General features: G+C 40.8%; 1 protein-coding gene and 1 long non-coding RNA gene across 5 annotated transcripts in view; both read left to right on the top strand.

Moving 5' to 3' along the window:
• Nucleotides 1-216: 216 nt before the first annotated feature.
• The window catches only part of LOC132027947 (uncharacterized), a 145,554-nt gene continuing 127,409 nt past the window's right edge, over nucleotides 217-18,361 (top strand). For all 4 annotated transcript variants that reach the window (XR_009407271.1, XR_009407269.1, XR_009407272.1 and 1 more), the window contains exon 1: nucleotides 217-310. This is a non-coding gene — a long non-coding RNA (uncharacterized LOC132027947). The remainder of the gene's footprint in view (nucleotides 311-18,361) is intronic.
• Nucleotides 2,706-3,063, top strand: LOC132027946 (NADH dehydrogenase [ubiquinone] 1 alpha subcomplex subunit 3). Its single transcript, XM_059416643.1, has one exon. The coding sequence runs from the start codon at nucleotides 2,721-2,723 to the stop codon at nucleotides 3,012-3,014; it is 294 nt and encodes a 97-aa protein (XP_059272626.1). The 5' UTR covers nucleotides 2,706-2,720; the 3' UTR covers nucleotides 3,015-3,063.

The raw sequence follows: 18,361 nt of genomic DNA, 5'->3' as shown, positions 1-18,361 counted from the left end.
GAAACTGAGAAGGAAGGAGGTCCATATGTACCCCTGGCTTGGGGAGACAGGCCTCGTAGGTTCCCAGAAACCCCTTTGATTTGCTGCCCATTCCACATGATGTTTAGTAATAAACAGAGTTCAATGACCAGTCTAGACAAACAAATCATGGCCCTGGCAAACCCCTGTGTTCTGATGACATGTTATGTCTCTGCAATGCTGAGCGGAAGCAGTCAGCTTTGAAACAGAGGCCGCGCCTTTGTGAGCTAACAGCAAAGAGAGAGGCTGAGAGGGATTCAGACAACAGACCGAGCTCCGGCCAAATTAGAAGGTATGCCCTGCTTTGTGGTTTGTGAGTTTCCTGCTCCGTCTTCCTCCAGGCATTAGGAAGCTGCCCTGAACTTGAGTGAAATGTGAGAGGTTTTAATATTAATATTTCTGAAGCCCTCAGGGTTGACTCAGCCACCTGCTTCCCCCGTAGCAGCTGTCCTGCACAGTTTTCACTGAAGAGACACCATCTTCCCCTTTAACAAAGTATTTCATCAAAGTTGGATTTTAATTGAGTCAGGAAGCCTTCCAAGACACTTCATTTTCATGTCGCCTGGCTAGCTTTAGCCGTCATTCGCAGGTGAAGCGAAATCTCAGAACTTCCTCATTTAATGTGTTCTTTCTTCCTCCACCTTGTCGATGAAAGCATGGCACCAGACCTTGGCAAGTTCGTGTGTTATCAGCACGTAGCAAACAGTGAAATCTCCTTTCTGTTGAGACTGAGATAGGATAGATGCTAAGAAAGGACTGAGCTCTCTGAATTCTCTGTAAAATAATCCTGGGTGAAAACAGCGGCTTTTTTTTTTTTTTTTTAATTTGAACATGTGTTTTTCATAAATACAGTCCAGGATGATAAACTGTGTGTATATATACAACAAAGAATGCTTAGAAAATGTGGTTGGTAGTATTCTTCTGTGAATGTATTTGGGCTGTTTTCATTTAGAAATAATTCATTTTCAGTATTTCAGGAGTTTCTTTTACAATTATTTAAATACATTTTTTTCTTTGCCTGCATGGAATTGTTTACTCAGTGTTAATGGTTCTTCACAAATATTTACTAAATCACTCTGTAAACTGTTCTCCAAATTAGCCCAGAAGGTTCAAGACTCTGCCTAACTCCCTTCTTTTAGTCTCCAGCCTTTTAAGGTAATCTCTCCACTGGTATCTGTGCAATTAACTGAGAGCATTTTAATAACAGGGAATAATAATTGCTGTTTGCCTATCACTGAGAGGAATTTCCCCCCATACATTTATTTTGAGGGAGACTAGATCATCATGTAGCACATGATGATGCTGATAAAGACTTTAATTACTGCAGGAGAAATTTTGGTAGATGGGGAGCAAGAATTTGCAATACTTAATTCTCCACAAAATATGAGCAAAAAATAAGAGTCTTAAATCCTACAAGTGCTGCAAAAGTGGGAACTTCCAGAAAGGTGTTTTATAGATGGTCCTAAATCTATAAAATATATTCACGTGTGTGTCAAAGAATGCAGAGATGAACAAATGGTCAGGGAATGAAAACAAAAGCTGATGTTTTTGCTTCTCTTTTTAGGGAAAAGGTTTCATCAGGAACATAAAGTAATTCCTCTACAGACCAACCTGGGTGAAAGAGTGTTCATTCACACTACCTGACCTTAGTAGAATGTTACTTATATATGTATTTTTTCTTACATGCCCAGTTCTATAAATTTTCATTTTAATTGCAACATGAAAGAATTATATCTCATCTTACCTTAATATTTACCCTGGTCTAAATTTGAACTCACAAATTTTCAATAAAGTAATGCCTTTGTTAATTAGATTTCAGGGATCAAGAACTGTATTAAATAGACTGGATTAATATGCATGTATAAATGTACTTGGGATACCCAGGCCTGCAATTCATAGAACAGAAACACAGCAGCCATTTCTCAGCTACTGCAGAGGTTCACCAGGTCAAATTACTTGAAATTCAAGGGGATCTTTGTCATCCTTCATCTGAGAAAGTACATGTGACTCAGTTAGCTTAAGAATTTAAAGCTAGAATGAGTCAGAAATTCACCTGTCTCATCACATTAGTTAATTCACTTTTGCATTCATCCAACAAATGAGGACCTACTAGGTGCCACCCCTCCCTGCTAGGTGTTAGGATTACAGATTTTTCCTTGCCATCAGAAAGTAGTATTCCCATGAAACTTTTCATGAGCTAAAGTGGTGTAAAGTGAGGAAGCCATTCTCATTAATTTATATGGAAAACTTTCTGAGTGTGCCCAGAGCCCCCCCCCCCCCCCAAAACCTCACTTTTCTGGTACCATAGGACCCATCTTGCTAACAGATGCACAAAATAAATTGGGATAAAGCACAGGTATTGACAGACACAGGTCAAAGTTCTGGCAGCTCGAGCTGAGGGAGCAGCTCGGGCTCCCAAGCAAGGAGACCCGGGATGCCACTCTTGCTTCCTAGGTCTCCCACTGCCTCTACACGGACTCATTGCAAAACAAATGCTAGACGCTTTTTGCGATTTTCCACCTTTTTCATAAAAGCAAAAATCCTCTTCTGATTTCTTTTGCTTAGTGCAAATAGGACCTCTTTCATAAAAACAATGTGATGTAACTTGAACTTTCAAAAAGTGGTGAGCAAAGGCAGATCAGCTCCTGCTCTCATGAGGTGGAAATTGGGGAGAACTGACATGATCAGATCAGCACTTTGAAATGCTCAGCTCGGCCGCTGCCGCCGACGCTGCGACCAAGATGGCCGGGAGACTCGCCACTTTCCTCAAGGATGCCTGGGCCAAGGAGCCGGTGCTGGTCGCGTCCTTCACCATCGGGGGCCTCGCTATAATTCTGCCGGCTCTCAGCCCCTTCACCAAATACGCCGCCATGATCAACCGGGTCACACCCTACAACTATCCAGTGCCCGTTCGGGATGATGGGAACATGCCTGATGTGCCCAGCCACCCTCAGGACCCCCAGGGCCCCAGCTTGGAGTGGCTGAAGAACTTGTGAGCACGCCCTATGACACGGAGGAGGCCCCTCCCCTGTAGTAAAAAAAATGAAAAAAAAAAAAAAAAAAAAAAAAAAGAAATGCTCAGCTCATTTATTTTGAAATTTTAAAGATAATTCTAATATTCAAGTAAACTGCTGGAATAGAACCTTAGATAGCCTCAAAAATTTCAAAGGTGACATGTATTCACTGATGGGACTATAGCTTAAATTACCAAGAGGATTTCTAGTACTACTATATTTATATTATTTTGTGCGGAAGAAGTTTAAAAGGATACCATAGTTAATAGGTGGCAGTATCTGTGCTCCCTGCCCTCTCCCCGCATGCCTCCCCCTAACCCCCCGGCCGTTTCTGGATTTATTTTGCTTTTGGTGAAGGCTAAACTTTCTGCTGGGTTAATTTAAAAAAAAAATTTAAATGCAATTAACATGCAGTGTATTATTAGTTTCAGGGGTAGAATTTAGTAGTTCATCAGTTATATATAGCACCCACTGCTCATTAATCACATGCCCTCCTTAATTCCCATCACCCAGTTACTCCATCCCTCCACCTCACCGCCCCCCGCCCCCCAGCAAATCTTGGTTTGTTTCTTATGATTAAGAATCTCCTTAAGGTTTGTCTCCCTTTCAGATTTCATTTTCTTTTATTTTTCCCTCTCTTCTCCTATGATCCTCTGTTTTGTTTCTTAAATTCCACATATCAGTGAGATCATATGTAATTGTCTTTTTCTAATTGACTTATTTCATTTTTCTGTTAGCTTAGTAGTATGTAATGGGTAAAAATTCACAGTCAGACTTAATCTCTGCCACTACATCCTATTCTCCTTGGGCCCACAAAATTCAATCTTACCAATTCAAGGGAAATAGTCTAGTTAGCCATGACTCAGTCATTTCCTGCCTAGATGCAGTCATGTGCAGGGTTCTGCCCCCTTCCCTGGCTCTGGGGTCAGCATCTGAGTTCACCCATGGGAGATGTTGGCAGACTTTGCAAAATGGGTTGAGGGAAATCCTCTGGCTCTGAGTGGCACTCTATGAGATGTCATTGGCCTTACGGTTTGTTGTTGTTGTTTTTTAAAGATTTTATTTATTTGGGAGAGAGAGCATGAGTGGGGAGGGGCCTAGGGAGAGGAAGAGAGAAAGAATTTGAAGCAGAATCCACAGTGAGCACAGAGCCCCACATGGGCTCAATCCCACTGCCCTGAGATCATGATCTGAGCTGAAACCAAGAGTCAGACAATTAACCACTGGGCCACCTAGGAGCCCTGGCCTGGTGGTCTTTAAAGGTCACTGGCCTCAGTTCTCCTAGTTTCTGCAGTTATGTCCAGGTGCTTCTTCCTGTCAGCCCTCTACCTCCAACACCCCCAGCACCACTCCAAACTCTGCCTCTGCCATGGTCCAACCAGGAGACCACGTCTGGTACGTTGGCCCTTCCTCTGCTTGGCCAGAGTGGTGGGACTCCTTACGGACACATCACTGGCTCAGCTTTAACCCCTGGGGCATTGGCCAATGAACTGCCTTCAGAAAAACTTGCTGTGCTGGGATTTCAAGCAGACTTCTCTACTCTGGAACCCCTTCAGAGTATTTAGGCACATGGGCACGGCTTTCAGGCACACCTTGGAGCAGGTGTGAGGCAGAACGTGTGGGTGGGGCTTGGGGGTGGGGCTTGAAGCAGGCCTGGGACAGGTGTGGGATAGGGCAGAATAGACTAGCAATGAACACTAGTGTCCCCCCATTTGTCAACACTCCACTCCCACCAAGATTTTTTAATCTCTTCCCTTTCCAGTGGAGAGAAAGTTTTCCCTCCCCCAAAGTATTATTTATGGATAAACTTTATATATAGATTACACAGAAGGCTAGTACTTGATTTTTTAAAAAAGATTTTATTTATTTATTTAGAGAGTGAGTGTGGCGGAGGGGTAGAGGGAGAGGGAGAGAAAGAAGAGAATGTCAAGGAGACGCTGTCCTAAGTGCAGCATCCCACATGGGACTTGATCTCACTACCCTGAAATCATGACCTGAGTTGAAAACAAGAGTCAGTTGCTCGACAAACTGAGCTATGTAGGCACCCTGCTATATTTATATATTTCTATATATATAGAAATACATATATGAGAGAGAAAGGCTGGGGGAGAGGGAGAGAGAACTGAGAATTGGAGGCTTAACCAGGTGCCTCTCTAGCACTTGATATTTAAAACCAAGTTTTTGAACCTCAGAAAATCTTTTATCTTTCAAAAGCCTGTTTTTTTGCAAATCAGAAGAGTCTTGGTTTTCTAGACTAGTCTCCACTAGAAGTTTAAAAAATTGATAGTAAAAAAAATTATATTTAGAAATGTGGTTGCTTTATTCTCACTGGATTTTGACCTCTCACGAGGTGGTAAATCTCAGTATCAAATTCTGTTTTTGTTTGTTTTTTAAAAAAGTTTATTTAGTTATTTATTTTTAGTAATCTCTATACCCAGTGTGGGGCTTGAACTCATAACCCTGAGATCAAGAGTCACTTACTCTTCCAACTGAGCCAGCCAGGTGCCCTTCAAATTCAGCTTTAATGGAGGAAAAATGAGAGGCAGGTAGAGAAGGTTGTAAGGGCAGGAAAATGAAAGATGCATTGATTGGAAGAATTTACTGAGAACAAAACCCCTTTAGAAAATGTTTCAAAAACGTCATCCCTGTGTCCTTAAGAATTGAAGCTACCAAGCAGAACCTTAGGTTTTCTTTATTCAGGGCAGAGCATACACTTCAAAACCTCAGTGGTGTGCCATTTTTCTTTTTGCTTACAACTTTCTTAGCAAGGTCTTTATTGAGGCCAGTTCTGTATCTGCCCCGAATTTATGACCCAATTTGTGCTGAACACACTATTTTTGTTTCTGCTTTCTATGCCTTCATGGTAGTGTTTAAATTTGTTAAGTGTGAAATCTCACCCCAAAGCCTTTTCTTGAAAGTGATTCCAAACATCGAGGAGTGGATGATTGAAGCTGCTCTCCAAAAATCATTACCCAAAATGTGACATGAAATGAGACTTAAACTGCCAGTCAAAAAGGTGGGAGCACAATGCTGGGATGTTTGTGAGAATGCAATTGCTTATGCAAATGATAGTACCAGATCACTGGGAGTGAAATAGAACTGTACTTCAGGCCACTGGAGGAGCTAACAACTTCATTGTAAGGAAATACTAAATAGTAATATAGGTCTGCAACATGCTCAGTACATAGAAGGTGTTGAGAAGTATAGACTGAAGGGCTCCTGGGTGGCTCAGTTGGTTCAGTGTCTGCCTTCAGCTCGGGGCACGATGCCTCTGTCCTGGGATCGAGGCCTGCATCTGGCTCCCTGCTTAGCAGGGAGTCTGTTTCTCTGTCTCCCTCTGCTGTTCCCCCGCTTGTGTGCTGGAGTGCGCACACTCGCACATCTCTCAAACAAATAAATAAAATCTTAAAAACAGAAAGAATAGATTGGCTGTTCAGCCTTTCCGAGGCCAATCAGCAAAGCCTTGTGAGACAAGCTGAACTGCCTGCCCTATCCTTCCTCCCATTTCATTTTCCTGGGGAGAAACCAGAGGCACATTGACTCTTCAGCATAAGGAAGGAGATGGGGCTTTAGTTCTTGTTCTGTGAGACTGGGTGTCAGTAGATCTCTAGTGCCTAGAGAATTTTTTATTGATTATTCGGAAGTCTGGCTCACCCCATGATGTAGGATCAAGTTTTAATGATCTCACCAAGGAGACTACAGGGCCCTTTACCATTTAGATCCATCAAGGTGGGAGAATGACAAAGTATAAAGCCAGGTAAGGTCGGGGGCTGTCCTCCTTGCCGCCTCTTTCATGGAGGAACAGTGTAGGTGAATAAAGACTGGCCCTGAATTCAAATCCTACCTCTGTTGTTTCTTAACCAATCCTGAAGAACTAACTTAACCTCCTTGAACTTCAGTAGACACACCTGACTAAAGGTGGGCTTGTGAAGATAAGAAGGATGAATAGGTCAAGTACCCATGAATCAAAGTTATAGTTTGTGTTTTAAATGTTTTTAAGAAATGTTAAAGATTTTATTTATTTAAGAGAGGCACAAGGAGCGATGGCAGTGGGGGGGAGGGGCAGAGGGAGAGGGAGAAGCAGGTTCCCCAGTGAACAGGGAGCCTGATGTCTGTTGAGGGCTTGAGGCCAGGACCCTGGGACCATAACCCAAGCCGAAGGCAGATGCTTAACTGACTGAGCCACCTAGGCGTCCCTAGTTTGTGTTTCAAATAATGTGTTGTTGTTGTTTTACATTTTCTAAATATGTAACATAATATGATCATATTGAATATGTTCTTTCCAAATACAAGCCCCCTCCCATATTGTGAGGTGCCGTCTTCCACTGATTGTCACTGAATTGGGCTTTTTAAATTGACCCTTGTGCTCATCTGGAACATACACTGCAGAATATTATAACATAATCAATGTGAATGTCATTACCATTCATTATCCCTAAAAGCATTTATGAGACAGCTGTATGCTTGGGGCACTGTCTAGATGGATCGACAGCCCTTGATTTCTGGCACCTTGCAAGCCAAGATGATTCTGCAATCATCAGGCTTGGAGGCTTGAAAATGGAAAGACTAGCAAGATTGGGTCACAATAATGGCATTTTCAGAGCACACCAGCAAAAAGAAAGACTACCTGGGGTCATATGGCATGCAGTGAGTAACGCAGAGGGACCTAAATTTGTTGTGAAGATGGAAGAGGTCAGTTAGTCTGAAAAAGCTCAAAGATAGAGACTGGGTTTTGAGAGTTGCTTCAGAGAAAGAAAGAATGCAGAGGGGGCATTGGTCCAGTCAGTTAGGAATAAATCCTGCTTGGGGTAGAATGACCAGGTTAATCATGTGATATCAAAGATTAGGAGAGCTATGGGGATCTCCTGATCGTACCAGTGAAGGAGATATTCTATACTTACTGTGTCCTGGCCTAGGACTACAAGAGAAATTTCTGCTTTCCAGGAGCTACTCCTCTAGGATGTGGTATGTCAGGATAAATGCAGGACAGTGTGTTGTGAGTATTTGGGGAGGAAGTGACTAGTTCAAGTAAGGGAGGGGCACTTGCTTGGGGAAAGCTTCACAGAGATCATGACATTCTCCAGATTAGGAAATTGAGGCCCAGGGAGAAAAAAACCAAATTGTTCAAGAACACAAAACAGAGAAGTAACAGAGTTGAGATTATAACCCATACCCCCTGTCTTGAGCTATGACTCATTCCTGGCCATTTTCCTAAGAGCTGTTTCTCTGCCTGAGGAAAGTGAGGAATCACATGAGGCTGAAGGCATTGCAGAACAGAAAGGGAGCTAGCTGATCTTGGGTTTCCTGATAAAAAAAGTTTGAGACTGAGGCTTGGTTTACCATGCAAAAGACCTGTATCTGGGGGCTCCCTAAGGTGAAGCTGAGAATGAAGAGCACACAGAGGAGAGTTGAGATTTCAAATGCTGATGACATTCTTTTGACCTCTAAATCTCTACCTGTGGGTCTTTGCTTCATCCAGTTTGAGTTATGACATGTGACTCAAGAATCTTCCACTGATGCAAGTAAGCCAGTACTTTGACAATGGGGTCATTGACACGGGGACCCCCGTGAAGGCTGGAGGTGTAGAGATGGGAAAGAATGCTTGGCAAGATGCTGAGGCATGGGAGAGGTGGAGGAATTTGATGGATGGATAACTGGGTGGATAGATGGAAGGATGAATCTCCTATCACTGGAAGGCTCTCAGGTTTATGGCTGCTGGTGAGGCACAGGGTGATGAAGGCGTCCGTCCAAGAGCCGACATTTTTGCAGAGACTGGAGAAGCTCTCTCATTTCCTGTCTCATCTTTCTCTTCCCAGCCATATTTAACTTGAGTGGCTCTATCTGGATCCATCGGAATGCTCAAAGCTGTGGAGACAAAAACCATCATTTGAATGTGGTTTTTGATGATTTGCAGGCTACCAAGAGTAGCCTTAAAACCTTTCCCTTCACAGCAATTTGAAAAGACTGTTTCACCGAGGCAGGAAAATACCCACTCTGTAGATTTTGGGTTTCATATTCAAATTGTATGGCAGCCAAAGATTAAGAGAGTGAATCAGCTGGGGTCAGGCTGCTCATAAACACTAGTCACGTCATTAGATGATGAGATGAAGATTTTAAAAGCTTTCAACTCAGTTTCCTTCATTTATGATATTCTCATTGAGTAAGTGTCACCATAAGAAAGCAGCTTGAGACAATGTTGAAAACATAAGGGAAGAGAAGGAAGAAACAAGGAGATCTGAGACTAATTGTAGTTAACCTAATATGTGTAATTTGGGATTCTAATCAAAGAGATTCACAGCCCATTGGGTCCCCTCACATTTGCTTAATATAATCTGATTTCCTAGTTTCAGAATGGGAAACAGTGAAAGGTTTAGAGAAGCTGGGATGTGGCTGTCATCTGACTGTCCCACTGACAGCTGGAAAAAAGAACCCATGTGACTCTCAAGGCACAGGTTGGGAATGAAATAGTTGACAGAGCGAGGAACACGGTTTTAGAAGGTGGCCTCGTTAGTTGTCACAGTAGGAAAAGATTTGCTCTGCTGATTTTCTTCTGAAAGACTCAAGATGCTTTATTTGTTTAGTATCACAAATGCTTTTCACTAATTTCAGTATTTTTATTATCTCATTTCCTGGGTGACCTAACAACAGAGTATGAGTAAGCAGAACAGGATGGCATTTCTAAGAAAAGCATTATTCATGTCTCCGAGAGGAGAGCTTTAGGGAAAGGAACGCCTGGAACCACTTTCTTGAGACCATAACCCTGTTCATTTGGAGAGAGAAGTCAACAAGTCTGTACGTCAGGGCACTTCTCTTGTTTAGTCTAAGAGAAACTGAATTTCCAGTTTTGCCAGTGTGCTAATGACGCAGGAAGGGGAGAGAGAGGAATTCCAGCACCAGTGAGCTGCTGCTTTGGACCTGGGTAGGAAATTCCATTATATTGACGAACTTTGGAGCAAGCGACTCCTGAATAATGAGACTGGCGTTCTCTTCCTTTTCTATTATTGTGAGCTACATGAAAGTGAAGGCAGGAAAGGAAAGGCGGGCAAAATAAAAGAGCAGTGAGGTGCCTTTCCGTGTCCACCAGATGGACAAACATCAAAAGACCTGCTGAAACCAAGTATGCTCAAGGATGGAAGAAAACAGAAACTCATACTCGTTGTTGGTGGATGGTAGGTTTTGTGCTGTTACTTTATAGAGCAAATTGGTAATTCCCAGTAAAGTTGGGAGATGCCTCTCCTCTGTGAATCAGTTATTTCACTTCTAAGTATTTCCTCTAAGACTCTCTCATAAATGCTCAAGGAACATTGTAACAGCAAAAGAAGTAGAAATGATCTAACTGCTGGCGAGAGTGGGGTCTTGACCAATTGCTGCCCCACCCAGCCCCCCGGGGAAAATCCAGCTACCTGTCCGTTTCTGCTTAGTTTACAATTTTAGAAGCTTGAAAATATTCACGACACATAATGTTTCATATCATATAAAAATTTTATGCAATTTGAATGTTAGTGTCCATGGTAAAGTTAAAGTGGCACAAAGCCTTGCTTGTTCATGGAGGCATTGTACTGTGGGGCTGCTACGTGACTCTGACGTTCACTGAAGTTGGAGGAACAGTGAACGAAAGGAATGAATAGGTTGTGGGGGATTCAGATAATGGAATAATGTACGGTAGTTAAGAACAATGAGTTAGAGCTACATATTAACATGTCAAAAAAACAAGGGGAAAAAACCCACAAAAGGACATGTATAATATGATACTGCTTGGCACATTAAAATATAGTAAATGTGGTTTATACATACATAGATAAGTGGCAAAAGTTCTACAACATGCATTTAATTAATAATATTAATTATGGAATGGTGGCTATCTCTAAAAAAAAGGGGGAGAATGGAGGAGTGTTATATTTTAGCCGTACTTATATTTTATTCCTTAAAAGCAGAGAGTCCTGAATTAAATATGACAAATCTTTTTTTTAAATTTTTTTATTTTTTATAAACATATATTTTTATCCCCAGGGGTACAGGTCTGTGAATCACCAGGTTTACACACTTCACAGCACTCACCAAAGCACATACCCTCCCCAATGTCCATAACCCCACCCCCTTCTCCCAACCCCCCTCCCCCCAGCAACCCTCAGTTTGTTTTGTGAGATTAAGAGTCACTTATGATTTGTCTCCCTCCCAATCCCATCTTGTTTCATTTATTCTTCTCCTATCCCCTTAACCACCCATGTTGCATCACCACGTCCTCATATCAGGGAGATCATATGATAGTTGTCTTTCTCTGCTTGACTTACTTTGCTAAGCATGATACGCTCTAGTTCCATCCATGTTGTCGCAAATGGCAAGATTTCATTTCTTTTGATGGCTGCATAGTATTCCATTGTGTATATATACCACATCTTCTTGATCCATTCATCTGTTGATGGACATCTAGGTTCTTTCCATAGTTTGGCTATTGTGGACATTGCTGCTATAAACATTCGGGTGCACGTGCCCCTTTGGATCACTACATTTGTATCTTTAGGGTAAATACCCAGTAGTGCTATTGCTGGGTCATAGGGCAGTTCTAAATATGACAAATCTTAATTCCATATGTGATGTGATAGTTTTTATATGCTTGAAAATTTAAAGCCATACTTTCTCATAAAACAATTAGGAATAAAAAGAGTAATATTAAATAATTAGGTATTAAAAGTGATCTGAGATAATAATATTCTGGTATTTTTCCTTTTACTACTCTTTTTCATCTATGCTTGATAAAAAGACTTTTCATTTTATGATATTTACAATTTTATATTCTTTTACTTCTTATTTATTATTGGCTTTTAGGAATTTTCCATGTTGTTAGTCTAATTTGTATCGTAACCACAATTACTCCATATGTGTGACACTTTTTCTGAGATTAAAAAAAAAAAGTCATTTTAGAGAAAAAGAGAGAGAGTGTGTGTGTGCAAGCATGAAGGGGGGAAGAACAGAGGAGGAGGGAGAAGGAGAGGGAGAGAGAGAATCTTTCCAGGAGACTCTGCACTGAGCACAGAGCCCAATGGGGGGTGCTCAATCTTGTGACCCTGAGATCATAACCTGAGCTGAAACCAGGAGCTGGACACTCAACCCGCTGAGACAACCAGGTGCCCCAACACTTCTTCTGATTTTTAACATATGTTTGTTATAAAAATTTGAAAAATAATGTATAAAGAAAATAAAAACTGTTATCACAACATTCTGATGCAGTAATATTTTGTGTAATTCTTCCAGTCTTGATTGTTGTTTTGCATCTTTAATTTTTTACTTAACTATGCATTGTGAGAATTTTGCTAGAATACTAGATTTGTATTCTACCACATGATTTTAAATGGCTCCATATTATTCTGTTACATATGGGTTAAGGGGGGGCAGCCTGGGTGGCTCAATCATTAAGGGTCTGCCTTTGGCTCAGGAAGCCTGCTTCTCCCTCTCCCACTCCCCCTGCTTGTGTTCTCTCACTCACTGTCAAATAAATAAAAAAAATCTTTAAGAAAAACAAACAACAAAAAACCATATGAATTAAGGAATGCAAATGTTCATTTAACCTGTCTTCCTTTTTACTCTCTGTCCACATTTGTTTGTATGAGATGGAAAACGGAATAATCGGTTGCTGATCTCTGTGGGGGCCGGGAGGGAGGAGCAGGTGCTGGGGAAGTTGCAGGAAAGTCTCCTGAGCTCTGAGGAGGGGGCAGGATGGGCGGTCAGTCTGGATTCTCACCCCCAGTGGGCTCTACCTGAGTTGAAAGAGTTTGCTTATAATCTTTTGCCTCTACCTCTGGACAGCTGGTGTGTGATGGGCTGACAGGCAGTGCAAACCTTTGTGGGGATGATGCACTGTATGGTTCTCACCTTCTGTATTAAGGAGACAAGCAATAAATGTTGGGTACAAATGGAAAATACCACAAAGCCTTATATAAAAACCTTACTTTCTAGGTCATTTTACTCTAACTTGTTTGTTTTATGTAATTTAGTAGCCCAAGAACATGTCTTACTTTTCCTCATCTTATGTGTTGTGCTCTCTTTTAATGATTCTGAAATGTATGTTTGTTCATATTTTAACAACCCTGGAACTGAGATGGGTGGCACAATTCCCGGTGTCTTGATACCATTTCAACTTTGTTCCCATCTTAACATTTGGGAAACAAGGTGTCACTTACGATCTATGACTTCCTAGGTTCAATAGGATGTTGTATTTTAAAGCTGTGGTTTTCAGTCTTGGCTACACATTAGAATCATCTGGAACTTTAAAACTATATAAAAGATGCCTGGTCCTAAGCGATGTTCTATTAAATTTGCTGGAGTGGAGGCTACACATCTGTACTAAAAAAGCTCCCCAGAGTTGGAACCACTGTCATAGACTTTAATGGAGTTAAAAATAATGTATTATCATTACAATCGAAGACCAAGTTAGGGTGACTCTTAGAGTTTCTAGAAGAGTTGGTTTCCAACTTATAGAGAAGTTCAGTTAGGTATCCAAGTGTTAGAAGAACTGGAAAGAAGAATTGAAAGAATTGGGTTGGAATAGAAAGATGGATCTTGGTTCTAGAAATTTTTAGTTTTATGGCCTTAAGCAGATGAGTGAGCTTCTCCCAACCTTAGTTCCTTTGTAAAATAACAAAATATCTACTTCCTAGGGTGGTTGTGAGGATTAGTCAAGGTAATACACTAAAAAGCCTACCACATTCTAGGACTCATTATAACTACCTGGAAATGGAAGTTTTATTGCAAAGAGTGTTAACTTAAATTGAAAGTAGATTTCTTGAGCCTGGATAAAAAAAGAAATGGAGCTTTGTGTGATTTATTTAAACCTTTTGAATGAATTCCTAATGTTAGGGTCACCAACTTATTTAACACGGTAAAAATAGAAAGCAACAAAAGTTTAAAGGTCAATGTCAGCTCATTTTCTCATTTTTTGTAAAATAATTAAAGGAATTGCATTGAAAGGACTTATATTAACAAACTTAAATTTATATATCCAGAACAACTCTAAAATCACCTAGCTACACTCATAGAAAAGGGACCACTTTTCACGATAGCCAGTAATCACAAATGATAATGGGAAATGTGATAAATTCACTTGATAGTAGCAACACGGCCTTTATTTCCTGTGTGGGGCTTGGTAAATTGTGTGCTTTACATTGCATTAAGGTCAGTTTCTATATGTATCATAACAATTTCCTGTATTTGTTGAAGAGATACATAACCGTGTATACTTTTTCCACTATGAGAAAAAACATTTTCCAGCTACATTGCATTTCTGGAAATGGAATCAACCTTAACCACTGGCACCAAATATTTAGCAGTCTGGGCTCTGGTGGAGAGAAGAAGGGAGGAGTTTTCACTGCTCTCAGATCGCTTTTGCCACAGGGTGGATATTATAACATGATATTTCTGTGCTCTGAATAGTTGAGCTTGTGGGGAAAGCTCGCATTGCCAGTGCTCAGTGTCAAGCCACAGCCTGGAATTATCGTGTCCACCAGGCCCTTTATCTTGAGTACATGGGGGAAGCTCTTTCCATGTAGAGCCAATGCTTGCTTGTGTGGATAACCCACTTTATGGATTATTCACAGAAATTTTGAGGCTGTGCCTGGATTCTTTTTCTCCCAACTGTCTTGCCACCCACTAGGATTCTCCAAACCATCTCCTTCATTCGGTTGGTGTGTGCTGAGGAACTCAGTTACAATGTCTCCATTTGAGCATTTATGGAAGGCCTATCATGTGCCAAACTTTTCATTAGATCCAATCTTTATACAAGTTTGTGACATAAGCGGTATCATCTTATTTTCCAGAGGAGGGAACAAAGATTTAGAGTTCAAGAGACTTGTCTAAGGTCACATGCTCATTTCAGAATGGATCATGGGTTCTAATTTAACTGCTGCTTTTGAAAACTTGAGCCATGGAAACTTCTCTATGAGCTTGAGGAATGTGAAAATGTTTTCTGCCAAGTTAGCATGGCAAATTTTAAACCAATCTTCCCCCACCCCTTTAAAAAAAAATAAACTCTACCCCTAGCATGGGGCTCAGGCTTACAACCCAGAGATCAAGAGTGGCATCCTCTCCCATCTAAGCGAGCCAGGCACCCCCTAAACCAATCTTAGCATCGAGAGTACAAGAAAGTAAATAAATATCAAGCTATACCATTATATCATGTTATTCTGGGTTTAAAAAATAAAATCAGTTGAACAAAGATAGTACCTTTATTGCTAGATAATTATTCTTTGAGGGCAGATTATAAGTGTAGGTAATTTTTTCAATATATTTTTTGCCTGATGGAGAGGAATTTCCACATTCTTTCTAGATGATTCCTTTGTTAATATTGCTACCTAAAGCCTTGTTACCTTTGCTCTGTGTCCTACTATATAACATCGTTTCCATAACAATGAGATAGACAGAAGAGGGGGTAGCAACTGGCTCTTGAGAGAATGAAAATGCAATGGAAAGTTCCACCTGAAATAACAGCATGCAAATCACTTCAGCATATGATAAACAACAAAGAAAGTGATGCTTTTTTGGGGAGACAGCTTATTTGGCTTTTGGAATGTGCTCAGTTTTCTGACAGCTTCTCTTTCTTGTGCTATCTTTCTTGCCTTATTTTTTCTTTTTGTGAGACCAAAATAAAATCATTAAAAAACAAAAATTCAACCTGACATTGCATGTGATTCAATGGCAGATGCAGCGATTTGTGCTTCCAGAGATAATTCTGGAGCAGAACATTTATAAAGGCTTTTAATTCTGAAATGAATTTGACTCTTGACGAAGCCACCTTTAGTTGCCAGGATATAGCTGAAGTGTCAGATATTCCTCTGAAGTGAGATTTCCCCAGCCATTTTGCCATCAAGGACTTCTGCTGTTATTTTTGCTTATGTCTTTCCAGAAGATTTTTAACGTACTCAAATAATTCCAGGTATTTAATATTGAACTATATGGTCTTAGAGAAATGGAAGATTTCCTTTCTGGAATATTGAAAATAGCTTTCAAAATCGAGTTTCTCTAAAACAAAAATCACTGCTGAAATACTGTCTTGAGATGGCCAGAATAGAGTGGATATTTATTTTATATTAACATATTTATATTTTATATTTATATTTATATTTTATATTAACAGAAATTGTGGGGCTCTTTTAAGTATCCCTTCCTTATATAACACAAACCACACTATAAACACTGTTTCTATTTGAGGGAGTAAATAAAGATATGGAAATGATGTTCATATAAAATTGGGAGATATGTTTGTATCATTTCACTTGGAGGCCAGATAAAGTCATTCTTCACAGCCATTTATTGCTATGATTTGTGGGTATTGCTCTTCAACAGCTTTCCCTAGGTTTTCAAGCAATCAGGGATCATAGAGTACATTTTTAAAACGTTGGAGAGGTAGTGATTAAGCACTATAATGCCTCCTTTTATGCAGACATGTAGTGTGCCTGTCCCATGTCAGCTGAATGAATTCTCTCAAGCTACACCCTTCTCTTCAAGGATCTTCACACACACCTTCCCCTGGGCTCACGCCTGCATGGGGGATCCCCATTCATAAAGCCCAGTGCCTTCATTTCAAAGTTGTTCATTTACATTTTGCTTTATTTCATTAAAAAATGAAGTCACTAGTTAGAACTTAAGGTGAGGTTCTCCGGCCACCTGCTTCAGAGTAACTCGTGCCGTTAAAACCAAACCAAACCAAACCAAACTAAACCAAACCAAACCAAAACCAAACCCAGCCCCAAATCCAGACCTGTTGATCCATTGCTGGGAGGGAGATGTATAATCTGAATTTTGAATAGGCTCCCCGTTATTTATGTATTTTCTGATACTCAATCAAGCCCTCCACTGAGGCAGATTCAGAGTAGGGGACTGTCCCTGGTGCTTAAAAATCTATCAAGTCATCACATGCAGGAGCAGCCCTAATATCTACTCTTCTCTTGGTTCCTGTACCAACCCCTCCCTAGCCCCTGAACCTGACCCCATCATCTGCTTCCTCACCAGGCCCTAAACCCTTCAGTTTACTCCTGGTAGTATTTTCCTCATTTCTTTTAAAAGAACAGATTAAGAATGATGTCATTTGCAAAATACAGATTAGGAATGTGTGGGTAAGTACAGTTGAAGTGAGGGAGTTAGAGAGTTGTGTATTTTTGTTCCAAGACCTCTGCGCTCCTAGGATGATCTTGATTCTTCCTGGGGGGTGCAGGTTGGAGGGGTAGGAGTACAGTAACCATGGATATTCCACGCAGGTTTTTATATGAAAGCATTTTCATTTAATTAGATGGATAGTTACCTTGATGTGATTTGAGAGCAGCGTGGTTATCTAATGATTGTGTTCAAGACCAAATGAATCCCAGCTTGCATTTCCTGGGAGGAAACTAAATTGTGGCTGAAGGAAAGTGACCCAGAAACACTGATAGATATGTGGAGAACACTATTTGTTTTTTTTTTTTTAAGTATATATTCATTATTCATTAATAATCCAGCAGTGGATAGTTTAGAGCTAGCTTAATTGAGCCTTTGATTCTAGTTTAGCCAACTGACATACCTGAGGTGACATGAGAGGAGTAGAGAGATTAACAGTAGAGAGAAAAATGTCCCATTGGCCCTGGGAAGAAGTTCTAAACTGAGGCCTGTGTCTTAGAATCACAGGTGAGCTGTACATCTACAGAGTTCCTTATGGTTTAGGGATATAGGAAAGTCACATGAGTTTGGATGCAGACGTATGGTAGCCAACTTTATTTCCTTCAGGCTGGCCCTGGATGTTCTGGGCTTGGTGCCCAGCAGGAGACTGACTGAGTCGCCATGCCCTCCTTGAGGTTTGAAAATTGATAAAAGTTCTATCTTCACTGCTGTGAGCTCCTAATCATCTTGTGTCAATGTTGAAATTTCTCTGGAAAATTCAGGGTGTCTCATAAGTGTTGGATGGGGCAGCACTTTCCCCGGAGAGCACAAGGAGTATCAGGTTCTCTGCTAGACTATTTGTCATCTAGCAGAGATCACACCTGGTGCGAAGAGGAAACAACAGGGAAATCATTACTGGATAGAGGGGTCGGTAAAGTCTCAGGATGTAGGATTGCTAACCACCTGGTCTGGGGAGAAGCAGAAGTAATAGGAGGGCACTAGGATTCTATAAATGGGGGAAGGCATGTGGAAAATGTAAATAAAAACGAGAGCAAACATGATAGTAGTAGTCATCCTGTTACTTGCAAATAATTGATAGCATTTATAGCCACGAGCTCTTTTGATCCTCCGAGAGCACTCAAGATGGAGGGGTGGTCTTTACCCGCATTTTACGGATGAAGGTAATGAACCACAGAAAACCTGTGATG

This window comes from Mustela nigripes, chromosome 12, assembly GCF_022355385.1.
Source record: "Mustela nigripes isolate SB6536 chromosome 12, MUSNIG.SB6536, whole genome shotgun sequence".
Lineage (NCBI taxonomy): Eukaryota > Metazoa > Chordata > Mammalia > Carnivora > Mustelidae > Mustela > Mustela nigripes.
This window is presented reverse-complemented; position numbering and strand designations above follow the sequence as displayed.